Source organism: Numenius arquata, chromosome 10 (genome assembly GCF_964106895.1).
Source record: "Numenius arquata chromosome 10, bNumArq3.hap1.1, whole genome shotgun sequence".
Taxonomy (NCBI): domain Eukaryota; kingdom Metazoa; phylum Chordata; class Aves; order Charadriiformes; family Scolopacidae; genus Numenius; species Numenius arquata.
The window spans coordinates 19265708-19282212 of NC_133585.1; the positions used below are offsets into that span (position 1 = coordinate 19265708).

The following is a 16505-nucleotide window of genomic DNA, read 5'->3' on the forward strand; positions in this document are numbered from 1 at the left end:
TGCCATGTAAATGCCAAGAAGCTTTTGGTATGCTCACAAATGCCATCTCATGGGTGTTTTGCATATATTTCACCTAGTAATCATACAGCTACAAGCTGAAGAAAGGTCCAAAAGAGGTCATCAGCTCCACTATCCACTCCTTCCCCGAGGCAGGAGGAGCTCATTGCTGGTAGATCCCGGACTAACGTCTTTGCTCCCTCCAAACAACTGGGGCTCACACTTCTGCTCCTCTTGGGCAGTCTTTCATTCTCCTTCCCATTACAAAGATCTTCCTAACACCTACTTTGAACCTCTTGCTGCAATTTAAGCCAATTATTTCTCGCCCTACCATTGGAGCACGGAGGATAGAGTATCCACTACTGGCAAAACCTTTCACATGCTTAAAGAGTTTTTGCTATGTGTTGTCCTCCTCCTTACCTTTATTAGCCTCAAAATAACTCTAAGTCTCTCATTCTCAGCTTGCAGACATTTTCTAACCCTCTGATTATCTTACTGTTGCCTTCTGGGCTCTTTGCACCCATCCACGGTGCTCAAAACCGGACAAGTACTTCAGCTGGGGGGCCAAGTGCTAAGCGTATTCAGAGGTTTACTTTACAGACATTTGCCCCTCTATTTCCACAGACTGACTCAGCTGGAGCGCTGCCCTATAACCCAAACCCCAGTCCATGGGACTGGTACCGAGGCAGTTCTCCGTCCTGCACCGATGCCACCGCTCCCTCTTGGACCTGCCCTTGTTCGCAGCAGCCCTATTTCTCAATATCATTTTGAGGAGGGAGCTCTGTTCCCTCCTACTAACGTGTGCGATTTTCCTGCTAGGTTTCATCTGCAGACCTAAGAAGAGCATATTTCATACTGCCCATGACACCCCTCTGACCTCCACGGGTGGGAAGGGTACAAAGGTTTCCAGCTGAGCTCTGTGAACGTGGCAGCAGCCCATCCTTCTGCTCCAACTGCTGCCATGAGAAACCTCAGCTCTTCACAAAACTGGAGCAAAGCCACCTCAGCTGCCAGAGGGTGATGCAGCAGTGGGGAGGGTGACATTCAGCAATAGTCTAAATTAATCTGTCAAGCCTGATTTCTTGCAAATAAAATTATTTGGGGCCAGGTGCAGGCCTTTGTTCAGCTGAGATCCTCTCCCTTCAGGGTCCCCCTCCATCACAAGCCAAATCTAGAGGTGCTCCTGCCACCGCCACACTGCAAAACCTTTGCTTTAGCCCAGGGTTTTGGGTCCGTTCCCCGCCGCCACAAATTCATGAAAATTCATGTGCTTGAGGAAATCAAACCCTAGTTGCTATGGTGAAAGGCATTCTGCAAACTAAGAAACAAACACAAGTGGGACATTTGGAGGTTACCGGATTTTTGCACATCTTTCAGAAAAGAATAAAAAAAACCAACCTCCAGGACATGAAAAGCTCTGCTAACTTCCCAGACCCTGCCTGCTATGCCTCAAACATAAGGGATTTTACAGTACAACTTGTTTAAGGAAATTCATAATCAAGGACTGCATTTCTCCAAAGAAACCTCATCCCCGTGGCTCCTAGCACTGCCTATGACAGCAAATGCAGCAACAGTTTTTAAGAGCCAGGCTTCAGCTTTGCTGCAGAGATGCCAGGATGCTTGATATGCATCCGGGAATATTAGGACAAGGAGCTCCCATCAATGTGACCTACTCGCTACGCTCACCAAATCCTCAAGAGGCGGAGACCAGCTACGGAGCTCGTAAATTAATTTGGACAGACCCAGGAAATTATCCAGCGGAAGGGTCACAGCACCTTTGGGATGAACTGCCTACTTTTGCTAATCAATGTGGTGGGTTTTTTTCTGCGCTTAATGTGCTGGGTCCCTGTCTTCTATTAAGGTGTCGCTGTAATTCAACCCTTGCCAGCTCCGCCAAGAAAAATTCTCATCTTAAGATCAAAGAGGTGATGCTGCCTTGCCTGGCTGGTGGCACAACGACGATCTCAGGGAAATGAGAAGGCGAGGTGCCCGCTGGGAGGGAGGCAGAAGCACCCACAGCATCATCTCCAAAGGCAGAGGCACCTCCAAAATGACTGAGCTGCTGGGCTGCAGGGGACTGCAGCGGTGCAGGCAGCCCTACCCAGAAGGGGCAAGCAGATTCAGAAACTTTATAACCCTCTCAGCAAATTATCCCTTTTCCAGCACTCACAGCTCCTGCTAAAATTAGTCAGAGAGGTGCTGAGCACCTCTGCAAAAAAAAAAAAAAAAAAAAAAAGGCTTCTGCCCTTTATGGTTAGGTCACCAAACGGATCTCTGTCACACGCGGGCAAACTCGCACAAACCTGCACTTCCCGCACCGCGTTCTCCTCAGTGCGGCGTCTCTGCCTTCTCTCCAGACCTCCAACGCTGCCTCCTCGCTCTGCTCCAAGGCCCAAACACTCCAACAAAGATATTTTTCCTCTATTGCCTAGTCTGATTTTTCAAATGCCACTTCAGATTCTTGTTTCACTGAATGAAAATAATGTGAATATGCCTTTTTTTCCCCCGAAGAATATAATTCGTAGGAAAGCGTTTTCACGGCAACCCCAATTTAATCTCCCTTTTTTTCCCCAAGATCATAGAAACGTTGATCTCCAGTCTCATCTGCTCAGCTGTCACATCCTCCTCTCCCACTGTTGCTCTAATTGCACACTGCTGAGCCCCCTTGATCGATTCAGTATCCCTCGATAATGGCAGGATCAGAACCGAAGGCAAAAATCCTCTCCTCTGCAAAGCAGCATTGCAGCCTTTCATTTCTGCTTTTGATTCTTCTGTAAAACCAAGGCGAGGAAAAGCACTGGCTTATTTCTGATACAGGGATGTTGCACCACAATCTCTTATTCAGTCTGTTCTCACCCCAGTGGATTTTTGTTTGGTATTTTTAACTCTATAAACTTTCCAAGCAGCCACCTCCTGTTAGATACTTGTTCCAGTTGTCAGTCCTACTTCAGATACATACCTTTATCACCTTGCTGAGGATAACAAGATGTTCTTACCCTTTCTGAACACTGGGCAGCCTTGATCTCACCTAACACGAGTTCTTTGGCCCTTTGATTTCACCTCGGCTTCAAAATACATCAGGAAAAGGCACTGTCTCCTTAAATTCACTAACAAAAGTTACACAGAAAAGGCCTGGGTACCGATGGCTGCAGAACACGACAAGCAATCCTCTTCTGAGCCGGTAACGGTGGCTCTACACAGGGGCAGGTAATAATTTTTTTAGCACTTGGTGGGTTTGGGCTATTTTGAGGGGCTGGGGGGCAAGACTTTTCTTTTTCATTGTATCTCTCTATATGGCACTGCATCAAATGGCTCAAACTGAACTACTGCACACCACAGCCACTGCACTATTCTCACCCAGCAAGATAAAAATAATAACAGAGAACACTACTAGATTTGTCTGCTATGATCGGCTCTCCACTAGCCCCGGTGTATCAGTCAGCAAATGCACTTTCCCCCTGCTCCAGGTACGGTTCCATCACGTAATACCCTGTCTGCAGGCTTCAAAAGAGAAGAAGCCTCATCTAATTGTGCCTTGTCCAACCTTGAAGCCTACCAAGAACAATCCTGCAGCCCGGCCGCTCTGCTCCCACCGCTGGACCATGGCACGGCAGCGTGTCTCACTGTCTCCACTGATCCAGTCTCGCATCACAGCTTAAAGTCTCCCCTAATGCCCTAAGACAGAAGATGTGCAGCTTTCTGCTGTTGTACCTCAGTAGCCGTTCCCTCCATATTTAATCTTGTAAGCTGTAAATGAACAGATCTGTGCTAAGTGGGGGGTTTCATCTGGTTTTGGACTCAAAATTTGCTTTCCTCTTATTTGGATGTGGCAAAGGCCACTCCTCAGAACCTCAAGTCAAAAATCATTCCGTTCTAACCCAGTGAGAATCCAGGTGGGTTTCCTCCTATCGGAAGCCTTCCTTTCCTTTAAAAATTACTTTAGAAAATTTTGGCCAAGCGGTACCTTCGCATTTCTTTGCATTTTTATTTATTCACCACAGCCTTAGTTTTTTCACTAAGCAAAATAAACAAAAGCCCGGAGGCAGCCAAGCCTCGTCTCCGGAGATGCAGGCAGCTGCCCTGGCTGCCTCTGTGCCAGCGCTGTGCAGCTTGGCCAGCTGCGATGCAGGGCACGCAGCCACCACCCGGGAGGAGGGTCAGGCAGAGGGGTTGCCAAACTGGCATCTCCCTGAGGACTGGCCGCCCACCCAGCCCAATCCTTCTCTGGCAGGGAAGGAGCTGCCACCATCTTTCAGCTGGGAATTGCTGCCCCCTCCCTCCGCGCTCCAAGAGACAATCCATTTTGTTCCCAAGCAGAGCAAGAGTTCAGTACGTTGACGCGGATATTCGAAGGACTCAATCAGCTAGCCACCCTAGAAGAGATGGATATTGCTGCATATGAAGCAGTTCATAAATCATAGAATGGTTTGGGTTGGAAGGGACCTTAAAAGATCATCCAGTTCCAACCCCCCCTGCCCTGGTCAGGGACACCTCCCACCAGACCAGGTTGCTCAAAGCCCCATCCAGCCTGGCCTTGAACCCCTCCAGGGATGGGGCAGCCACAGCTTCTCTGGGCAACCTGGGCCAGGGTCTCACCACCCTCACAGTAAAGAATTTCCTCCTGAGATCTAATCTAAATCTCTCCTCTTTTAATTGAAAACCATTGCCCCTTGTCCTATCGCTACACTCCCTGACAAAGAGTCCCTCCCCATCTCTCCTGTAGCCCCCTTTAGATACTGGAAGGCCATTATAAGGTCTCCCCGGAGAAGGCCATTATAAGGTCTCCCCGGAGACCTTATAGGTCTATCTTCTCTTCTCCAGGCTGAACATCCCCAGATCTCTCAGCCTGTCTTCACAGCAGAGGTGCTCCAGCCCTCTGATCATTTTCATGGCCCCTGGACCCGTTCCAACAGGTCCATGTCCTTCCTGTGCTGAGGACTCCAGAGCTGGACACAGTACTCCAGCTGGGGTCTCACCAGAGCAGAGCAGAGGGGCAGAATCACCTCCCACAACCTGCTGGCCACACTTCTTTTGATGCAGCCCAGGATGCGGTTGGGTTTCTGGGCTGCCAGTGCACACTGCTGGCTCACGTTGAGCTTCTCATCCACAAGCACTCCCAAGTCCTTCTCCTCAGGGCTGCATACCCAACTTCTTCTTGGGACTAGACAAGCATGATGCTAAAGCGTCTAGTGCTTTATTTCGTGGGAGACACAAATCACTCAGCTGTTGGGGCATACAATCCCTTGGGCTTTCAGCACCAGCTAGGCCAGGGAGCCTTTTTCATGGATATTCTTCAAGACAGAAGTAATTTAAACTCCCGAACGTAACTCATCCTACAGGAGCTATTTTCTGAGCAGTGTGGGAAGGTACCGGCCTGCACAACCATTTATTAGCACAAATAGGAGTGAATGTTTAACTCTGCGGAATGGGGAGAACAAAGGATTATTAAATAAAATTCCGATTAGTTCTGCCGAAAGCAAAATACCAGCTGGAGTCTGGGGTAACGCAGGCATGCTATCTGCAAACATGTGCTGCCAGCGCATCTGCACGCACACACACCAGCTCTGACCACAGGGGAGACTCAGACTGGAAGAGCAGAACCAAAATGTCTCCATCATGCTCTGTGCTCTGATAGCTCAGGTCCTGCCCTCCGCTAGGCAAAGCCTTTGGCCCAACAGCACCAGTCGTAGCTGCATAAAAGGAATGAGAGTGATGAAACCTGAGTTTTCCAACTTGATGCCTTCCTACCAATAGCCATGCTTTGTCGTCTTTCCAACTGGGAACGCTGCCACCCAACACAGCTATCGCAGAGTCCCGCCGCCTGGAAACACACTCACAGCACATCGCTCTACCTACAAGGGGATGGCACCCACAAGCCAGCCCGCCTAACTGCAGCCATAGAATCACAGAATGATATGGGGTTGGAAGGGACCTCTGGAGACCATCTAGTCCAACCCCCTGCCAAAGCAGGTCCACCCACAGCAGGTTGCACAGGAACATGTCCAGGTGGGTTTGGAATGTCTCCAGAGAAGGAGACTCCACCACCTCTCTGGGCAGCCTCTTCCAGGGCTCTGCCACCCTCCCAGGAAAGAAGTTCCTCCTCATGTTTAGATGGAACTTCTTATGTTCAAGTTTGTGCCCGTTACCCCTTGTCCTGTCACTGGGCACCACTGAAAAAAGACTGGCCCCTTCATCCTGACACCCACCCTTTAAGTATTTATAGGCATTGATCAGATCCCCCCCTCAGCCTTCTCTTCTCCAGACTAAAAAGACCCGAGTCCCTCAGCCTTTCCTCCTAAGAGAGATGCTTCAGGCCCCTCATCATCTTTGTAGTCCTCTGCTGTCCCCTCTCCAGCAGTTCCCTGTCCTTCTTGAACTGGGGAGCCCATATTCATTAGCAGCCCGTTGTTCAGGTCCTATTGCAAAAGCTAATGAAGCCACTGTGCGAGAGGGCAGCTTCCCTGAGCAGAAAATAAATAATGTATATAAAAGGAGGCTGGGAGGGAACTGGTGCATCCTTGCAAGGTCATGCTAGAATGCATCAGTGGCTGGCTGAGGCTGGGCTCCTCTGGTAAAAAGCCTGGAGCTATTTATGACTCATGTAATTAATTAATGCCAATGGGCGTTCTGCTGCAGGCACGTGGGAGACCAAAGGGAAATATGAAGCGAGCAGGTTAGGAAATGTAGTGGAGGTGGGGGAGAAGGATGACATTTCTTGCAGCAAGACATGCTTTGAAGTAATTATCAACAGTCCAAACAGCCAGCAGCTCTTTTGGCTACATCAGTACAAAATCAATTAGGAGCTCTAAAAATGCATCGGCTCATATTTCAGAGAGCAGCAAGAATAAGAAGTAGCCAGCTGCATTTCTAAGTGCCGCACACCACCAGACCCACAGACCCTCGGACCCCGCAGCGTGGTCTACAAATGGTGTGACCGGTAGAGGGAGCATCGTTAATGCCTTCCAAATCGTAAGGAGCATCGTTAATGGAGCATTAAGGAAGACTGAGGGTTTGATTTGCGATCTCTGTAAAGCCTGAGGACAAGTTTAACGGATGCAAGAGAAAGGAGCAAAAGGCAAAGTGAAACGTGGGCACACACCTTGAGGCACACACCTTGCAGGAACTCAGGGCTCCTGACATATACCACCTTCCCTATCTCTCTGACACTGGGAGCTAATCAGAACTTGCTGGTCACATTAAGAAAGGGACCACCACGTCTGTGGCTTTCCTACTTCAGTTTGCAACACTGCAGTCTCACACCGAACACTCAACATGTGGCGATGCTGAGTCATGACATCGTGCTTGCACAGACCGTTTGAGGACAATGAGAGCTTAACCTAATTTTGTCCCTTTGTTTGCCCTCTGCGCCAGAGGAGATCAATCAGTTCCACTCTCTGCCTTCAGATCCCCATGCATCCAGTGCCTAAAACATTATGCAGCAAAACTGTAAACAGAAATAAAACACACCCTTTCCCTGCTCTGGGGAAAGCCCTTTCCCTAAAGTCCTTCTGGGCTGTCCAAATCCCACCCAGCCTGCAGCCTCTCTCATGTCTCTTTGTTGCCAGAATATCTTCTATCAGCTCCCAAATGTATTCATGCATTGTCCCGTCTCCCTCTTATCATAGCTGCCTGCAACAAATCCCCTCACACAATGAAGATTGCAAATTTGCTTACAACCCAGTGCTGTTTTCCATTTTTACTTGTCTGTGCTGTTCTTCTCTCTCTGGACACTTGCGGGGGCCAAGCACCACAGCATCAGTCTGACACTGCCATCTGGATGAGCAGCAGAGGCTGCCTGCAGCCTCAACCCTGTTGGGCAAAGCCTGGGTGGCTGCAGGATGCTCCCCTTTGAACCCTATCTACCTCCCTAGCGTGAGGGATCTCGCTTTCTACCCTCTGATCACTGACAAAGCCCTCAGATCCCGGCTGGTGGGATTCCCTACCGTTATCTGCTATTTTTCTGGAGCAAAACCATGCAAATCAATAGCAGAGCTTGAAAAAAAAAAAAAAGAAAAAAGAAAAAAAGAGTAAGTTAGATGGCAGTAAGTTTTAGTTTCATATGAGTGAGTAGAACAAGAGCAACAAAGTTCTCCTTTCTGGTGGGCTGAGAATCAACACGAGCCTCAGTCTCCAGGGTAAAACACGAGCAAAGTAAAAGACAACACGAACACCCACTTAGCATTCGTGCTACATACTCCTGATCTGAGCCTCACAGCTTTAAGAACGCTTCTGCTAAATACTGTAATACTCCCAATTACAAGTGATCTGGATTGTTTATTTTCTAAACAGATTTCCCCCCCTGGGAAATCCCATAAGCCTAATACAAAAGCAGTCTTGAAGAGGTGTTTCAACCTCTTTTGGCTATACAATATCCACAGCTGGCTCGATTTCCCTAATTGTTTCATACTGACCTTGAGGATATTTCGGCCATTAAACGACTCCCGTTCCTTGAAAGATGATTTACCAGTCATTGTATTGTTTCGCTCTTCAGCTGTAAAAAGAAAAGCCACCACCAGAATGAGCTTCAGATGGGAGAACTGTGTGTGCTGTACTTCACCCCCCCACACTCTCTCCCTCCCCAAAGTCAGCTGCCAGCTAATAAACCATCTTTGCCCAGTTCTTAAGGCAAAAAAAAGCTTCCACTTTTGATTTTAAAGAGAACAAGCCTGAATTCACAGGAATTGGTGCCTCTATCGGGATCACCTATGTGACCTGGAGGAAAGACCCTACACCATAGCTACTGCTAGGGCAATTGTGTAGGGTTGATGGCTCAGTGCAACACATTTGCTTCTCTCGGGCTGATTTTAATCCCGCATCCTGCCAGGGTGAGAGTCAGCACTGTGAGCGCTTGCATCGCCTGGAACAGCACCAAATACCAGGCTGAGCATGGGAGCACGGTGCCAGGCGCGATCCAGACAGCACCTATACAAACCTCTGCTGCCTGCTCCTGGAAGCACATAAATGTGGTGCGTATGCTTCTGCGGGGTGGGCACGCAGCCACACACACAGACATTAAGAATAGCAACCTAGGCCTATGGCAACTGCCAAATGCCTACGTCTTAGATCCATTTCCCCAGAGCATGTCTGGATTTTTATATAATCCCTAAATACATGATCTGTTCTTTCCACAAGACCTCTGCCTCACTCCATGAATATATTCAATATTTCTTTTTCATCTCCAGCATTAACTATGAAGTCCCACTCACACCTAGCACACTATTCAAATCCTGTATTGAATATAAAGTGACTTCTATGGCTCTCCGTGTAATGCTCTCACCACTGTGTCTGAATGCCTCACATGCCTCATGAGGCTGTTGAGAATATAGACTCACAATGCCAGACGCAGCTGCCCACGTGCTTCCCCTAACAGAGAGCCACATCAGCACTTTGGGCTCACATTTTCACGGGTTTTCAGGGCTCAATTTGAGAGCTAAGCCCCACCTTTTCAGTGTTTCTACCACCTGAGTATGCTTATCGGAGTTTTGCAGCAGTCATCCCCAAAGTCTGCAGTCGGGTGCACAGTAAACAGTAACACAACCCATCCACTGTTATCGGTTATTACTGATTATTTTTATTATTATTACTGTGTCCAGTTTTGGGCCCCTTCCCACAAAAAAGACATTGAGGGGTGGAGCGGGTCCAGAGAAGGGCAACGGAGCTGGTGAGGGGTCTGGAGAACAAGTCTCACGAGGAGAGGCTGAGGGAGCTGGGGGTGTTCAGCCTGGAGAAAAGGAGGCTGAGGGGAGACCTTCTCGCTCTCTCCAACTCCCTGAAAGGAGGCTGTAGCCAGGGGGGGTCGGTCTCTTCTCCCAAGTCCCAGGCGATGGGACAAGAGGAAATGGCCTCAAGTTGCGCCAGGAGAGGTTCAGATTGGATAGAAGGAAACATTTTGACACTGAAAGGGTTCTTAAGCCTTGGAATGGGCTGCCCAGGGAAGGGGTTGAGGCACCATCCCTGGAGGTGTTTAAAAGCCGGGTTGACCTAGTGCTTAGAGACATGGTTTAGTGATGTTTTTTATCAGAGTTAGGTTGATGGTTGGACTAGATGATCTTAAAGGTCCCTTCCGACCTAGACAGCTCTATGATTCTATGATCACTGTCCATACAGAGACCGGCAGAGGCAGTAACTGGAGAATACTCCACATAACCTATCAGCGTTGCACAGAGGCCGCTGCGCCAGAGAAAGCTACAAAAAGCTTTAGTGCAATGCTGTTAGGGCTTGCAAACTGCCCACCAGTGCCAGAGCACATGCATGTCTGCACATGGAGAACAAGGCTGTGATGTACTGCCCCTCCCTGAACGCGATGCATCTGAGGCTGCTTTATGAAGTAATGCAATAAGAACGATGCTACAGACCGCTAGAGCAGACAATCTTTTTGGCAGATGCTATACACTCAATAATAGCTCATATTCAGCCTCGTAGCCGTCTGAATCTGATTTAAGGAGAATAACACTGGAATCGCACTCCTAAACTAACGGGCAACCTTTAACTTGACCAAAGAGGATCACATTTTCATCTTGTTTAAAGTTCAGCACGGCACATCGAGTTGTTACTGAATTTCAATTGAACGCCGGGGCACAGAGAGCCCAAGGCCTCGCAGGGTACTTGAACACATCCCTCTCTGACCCAGATCTTATGAGTGCTACTGGGTGACAGCGTTTCTAAAGCTATGACAAAGAGTCTTAGAATCCAGTAAGTGCTCAAAGAATGCCTGCCTTCTCCAGATCTGCAGATTGCTTTTTCATTTGCTTCTGGCTTTTATTTAGTGACATCCCCCTCTCCCCCAACCTTGTAGGTATTTTTGAGACTAAAAAAACCCACAAAATTTAAAAAAGAAACATGAAAGCCAACAAAAGGATTTCCCACTCAGAGGTATTACTTTAAATGCATTTATCAGTAAGGATGAGGGATACGCACCACTTGGATCTTTCCTGAAGACAGTGTTCATGACCGTAGCATGCAGTTTAACCCTATCCCATTCTCTAAGCATCAGGCCAGAGGCCACAAACCTTTCCACCAGTTGATCAGCAATCACCTGCAACCTGGGAAGGCAAAAAGAGAAAAAACAGAGCCACGTAAACCAAGAAGAAAGCCCTGCGTCATCAGCTTTTCACTTTCCAGCCAGGGCGGGCAGCATGTGTGAAATGAAGTCTCTGCATGCACACAGGCAGAGGGATGGAAGTCTCTGATGGAAAGCAAACAGAGCCATCAGGGTTCAGTTCTAATGCAAAAAGTTCTGGCTGTTTCGCAAAGCTTCCTCAGCGATCATTTCTGCTGCAAACATTCCACGAAGACAGGCAGGTTTAGTGTAGCAGAGAGCTTCTTCACAGTGACAGATGTTATTGGGACTTGAAGGATGCTTCTTTCTGCTGCCAGGAAACACAATGTGAACTCTCCTTGCAAATGCTAAAATGTGCAGACACCCAGGGCGGCTTAGGCACTTTGACTCCTGGAGGACCTGCTCTGCTCAGGGACCAGGACCTGTATAGTGCACAGGGCTGCAGCTCGGACCCTCTCTGTCCCAAATAACCCAGTATCAACCCAGTCAGTGGGCTTCATTTCTAGGAGAGCCCAGAAGATGGTAACAGAGGGCACAAACCCAGAGAACACACCCTAGTGAATGCTCCAGCTTTGGAGCTACTGAGCAAGCAGAATCAAAGGATGTATTGCCACCTTGTCTGGTCTCGGTCAGGGATGAAAGCCGCTATGGGCTGCCGGGATCTGTGGGCAGACCTGTCCTAGGATAGGCAGCAAGAGCAGGCACTCACATGTCCTATGTCTAAAGAGCTGAAGGAACTGCCAGGCTGCTGCTGTCCCCCGCAAAAATTCTACAGTGACCCAGCCTTACAAAAAGCAGCAAGGATGCACTAGAACAAGAGCTTCCCCTCCCCGAAAACAAGGCAAGAGGGCATTACTCTATGCAGAAGAATTTGTGCTTCTCTCACCACATCCGAGGGGTTAGAGAGCTCTCTGCTCCACAAGGTGCCACCACTTTGGCGTCTGAGCTGCAGCAGGAGAGGCAGAGTGTGGCCCCTCTGAGGCTAGTCCCCAGAGCCTGGGGCTGCCACGCTCTGGATGCCAGCTCCTACCACACCGCCAGTTTTGCACGGTCCCTCACAGACTGCCAGTCCCCATGTGACGGTTTCAAGACTCTCAAACTACCAATTGTCATGGTTTTCTACCACTTTCTGGCTTTACATCAGTGATTTTTAAAATTAGCAATGACAAAGATTAAATGAATATCATTACAGACAATACTAAAACAAATTAACAGAGAATAGCTCAAGTGAAAATGGTTCTTTATTACGTTATAAAGTTAATCAAGGAAATAAAACAAATTAGAATGAATTATAATGGAAATTATTTGCCATGTGGGAGGCATCAGAGCATGATCCCTCTCTCAGTCTGAGCCATTATGTGTGCAGAAGGGCTTGCCAATCCCTAATTCTGTCTGCAGTTATGCAAGCTAAGTCAGGGTAAATCAAATCTCCTGCTTTATAGCTTAAGCTGATCAAGATCATCCAAAGATCAGGAAGGAACTCCACCCCTCAGCCATGCCAGGAACTACACAGAGCTAGCAAGACATCTTGCATGAGACAGGAAGGCACACACCTCTCTTAAACACAGGCTGCATCGGTCTGATCCAGCACAGCAAACCACGTGGCTGCCGCTCTCCTCTAGTATTGGCCTTGCAGCTGAGAAACCCAGCTTTCTACCTGCTTTCCTCATTTCCCTGAGCAAAGCACAGCAGGTTTTAGCAGGCAAGAGGTGCATGGAGCTGCTCAGCAATGATCCGTCTAGCAGATTAGAAAAGGAAGCAGAGTTTTCTGGAGGGATCACCGTTTGTCCCCTCTTTATAATGACTGGTTGTCTGACACTGTGTCTGCTGGAATCTCAAAGAAAGCAAAAGGAGGTTTCCCTGCTCTCCATCAACACAAAAATATCTTCTTTCCCCTCTGCAAAGCTAAATGTTTTCTGGGTGCTCATCAGCAGTTAAGGAACTGTATTAGGAGGGAAGTGCCAGCTGAATTAATTTGCAAGTGAGGGCAGGACCAGCCTGGGCCGAGGATAAAAAATGACAATCACTTGGTCCTCTCTGAGCATGGTGCTATGCAAAAAAGCAAACAAAAAAGGTGTTGCAGAAGAGAACTCTGGCAACCTCCAGGTGCCACGCAAAGCACAAGGTCTGGGTTTGGTCAAAACCTCAGCTAATAGGTCTCTGTGAAGGACAGAGGAGGCATCAGCCCTTTCTCGGAGGGACGGGTAGGGGTCATTTTCAGTTTCAAGGCAAGGGGGATTTGAAAACCTCATTTCTCTCCCCTGCCAAAAGCAGCTCTGCTGCCCACAGTGCACATCAGTATTTTCTGCTAGCATTATGGCTAAGTGGGTTCTGAGCAAAATGGGTATTGCTGGCATCTGATAACCACAGTGCTAGTGCCAACAATTCAACCTGTCCCCAGACACAGGCAGACACCCTAGGCCCTACTTACACTCTACGGGATTTCTCTACCAGCTCCTCAGGTCACCAACTTATTTTCAGATGCAAGGAGACTCGCAAGCTCTGCATCTCAGAGATGATCCAAAGCTTGGTGACTCAGAAGAAAAGAGGCCCATACCTAAGCTCTCAGAGCTGGCACTTTGGACGCTTTCCACAACAAACTGACCAGAGGGCCACTCTGTCTCTTCTTTCTGAGTGCTTCTGCCTTGTTTCTCCCTGCACTTCTGTCTCCTGGCTGATCTCTAGCTTGTCCTGGTTCTCCACCCTCCTTGTTTGTTTTATCTCACCTCTTCCAGGGTAGGACAGACTTCAAAGTAGAAGAGCCGAGAAGAGGAAAAGATTTCAATTCCTACTGCCTCCTAGCAATTCTTACATTTTCCCACCCATTTCCTTATCCCACTTCCGATCTCTTACTTCAACACAGCCTGCAAAGTGCAGTTTTAAGCAGAGGGCCCCCCTCGCCTCCCTCAGCCCTCGGGTAAAGGAGATGCCAGAACATGTCCTTTCTTCCCTGAGCTGGTCCCTGCTCACAGCCTCCCCCCTCCAGATGCACTGCTACATGCTCCTCTGCTAGCTCCTGCTGTTCTCTAGCAATGGGAACAGGCATAAAAGGGCAGCACTGCCAGAAAAAGAGAAGGCTACGGCTCAGAGAGAGAAAGCTAAAGCTCTTTTGGCTCCTCCCTATCCTCTTTCCCACCCACCTCACAACCAGCAGCACAGAGTACAACAGCTTTTAGGTTTTCCCAGTCTTCCAGAAAGCACTAAGAGAAAAGATGGTGCTGCCACTGGTGACGTGCTTGTCAAGAACAAGATGGAGGAAGGTTGTCCTGACACCGCCACATCCCAGGCAGCGCTGTTTGTAGAGCTAAAGCCATCAGCCACATTGGCGAACAGCACAAACACACACACTGACACCAATCAGGCTTTAAGATTTCACACCAGCAGCTCAGAAGACAGACATTTCACATCCAGCGCCTGTTTCCAGGCTGCTTACAGACACAAAATCCAGCTCTGTAACCAAGTCATGCTTTTCTGAGGATCTTCTGGTGTAACTGGGTTTTAAGAATAATTAAGTGCTGCAGAATATGCCAGGCTGTCCAGATTAATCTGGATTGCAGGTTGGGAACAAGACAGCAGAGGCCAAGTTGTCTTGCCTTCTAAGTCATCTCTGGAATATCTCCTTGGCCATCTTATCACCGTGAGAGCTACAACACCATTATTCAATCTGACAGACTGCTACAGAAACAAATGACATCTTTCAGCTGCACCACCAGCGACTGATTTAAAGAGCAAATTCCTCGCTGCCCTAACTGGTTTAGGAAGCAAGAATGACCTCATCTCCCTGACTGCTGGCCCAAGGACTGCTAGAAGCACCCACCAGCTTCAGATGGCAGAGGGTTTCTCTGGCACATCACTCCTGCCGCTGCGGCACATCGAGGAGGAATGATAGAAGGGAGCATGGGGAACTCACCTGTCCGAGCCATCCTTCATGTGGACTTTGGCATAAAGGACGTCCATCATGGCAGGGTCATCGTTCATGTACTCCACTCCTGCTACCACCACGGTCAGGGGCTTGCCTCCAGCAATTTGGCTAAAATGCAACAAATCCCTTATGTTAAAAAGCAAAACATCACACCTGCTATTGAAATACAATGCATAGTACTGCTCATGCACACACTAAATATTTGGTTTTACTAAGGGAATGATATAAAATACATTTTTCGCTGTAGTTAAACACAACTTTGAGGTTAAGCAGGATTTAAATATTATATAGACTGTACAGGGCACTGAACTCCTCTTTCCCATATCTTTCAGGTTGCTTGCACTGAAAAAAGCCAAACACAAAAAAGGCTCCCTAATTTCTAAAGCTCGAAAGGCTACAGCTGCCATTGTCTCATCATCTCAAGAAATACTGTAAAAACAATTCAAACGTTCAGTGTTTTAGACACACATTAAGTTTAAGACACACATTGTTGGTGTTCACAGGCCATCTCAACACGGAGATCTCTATTTACGTTTCAGGAACCCCATCAGGAGTAAAATGGTACAAGTTCTCATTCCAGAGAAGTTCTCGCCTTCCCTGTGAAGAGAGTGATCGTGACACAAAGTCTCCAGCTCATTGATTTTCGCTGGGAAAAGTACTTGATACAGAACGCAGTTTTAAGTACATTTCAACATCCGCTTACAAATGCTGGAAGTAAATAGAGCTGTTTGAAAATCAGCTCCAGCTACTCTTGCAGGAAGGCAAAACCGAAAATGTGTGCAGGATGTAATATGCACTCCCACACCTGCAAACACACCGCAAAGTGTATCTACTTCCAAACATGCCACCTCCTTGCCTTAACCATCAGAACAGCACAGGGAGGCAGGGCACCGCAGCCAAAGCTCCCTGTGAGTAAGTGCCGTCGTCCTATTTAATGCCGAGGTCTCGTGGAAAGCACAGGGAGTGTCTGGGCAGGCAGAAGCAATAAACACGAGTTAACAATGCGAGCGTGACTTTGCTCTAACCTTGCTCACTTCTGTTGCGTTTGCCCAAGAGACCGCTTGTGAGGTTCTCGGCAAAGCTTCCCAGATGGAATAAGGAGAGCGTGATTTCCCCTTCCAGTACGTTTACTGGGAGGAAAGCAGCAGAAGTGTGTTGTTGTGCACATCACACCAAGAGCGCTAAAGGCCACGTACTCTAAACAGGGTCAAAAAGGGCACATCTACTTTCACGTGGCAGTGCCTGCATTCAGAAAAGTAAACGATCATTCGTGAGGGTTTATGTGAGTGGAAGGGAGCCTAAATTAATTTTCAAAGTATATTTATTTGGGTGTGGCAGGGGAAATAACCTAAAGGTTACATTCAGGTGTTGGTTCCCCCTCCACTAAAGGAAATGGAGAGTAAAGAGTTTCTCTGCCTCGGTTTAATCCACTTATGAGGAAGGTGGCACTTCCCAAATATTGCGGGCAGAGCCTTCCCCTGGAAACGCACTTGCATTTCTGTTCAACAGCTGAAAAACTGGAGCTGT

The 16505-nt window shown here is 48.2% G+C and overlaps 1 protein-coding gene across 3 annotated transcripts in view; it reads right to left on the reverse strand.

Annotated features, from left to right (window-relative positions):
- Positions 1-16505, reverse strand: part of ASCC1 (activating signal cointegrator 1 complex subunit 1) — a 39461-nt gene that overhangs the window by 9485 nt on the left and 13471 nt on the right. For 2 of the 3 annotated variants that reach the window (XM_074154673.1, XM_074154675.1), the window contains exons 6-8: positions 14967-15086; positions 10915-11039; positions 8409-8488 (exon numbers count right to left, since the gene is read on the reverse strand). In XM_074154673.1, the coding sequence (XP_074010774.1) occupies positions 8409-8488; positions 10915-11039; positions 14967-15086 (325 nt within the window). The remainder of the gene's footprint in view (positions 1-8408; positions 8489-10914; positions 11040-14966; positions 15087-16505) is intronic. The other variant, XM_074154674.1, reaches the window with a different exon arrangement.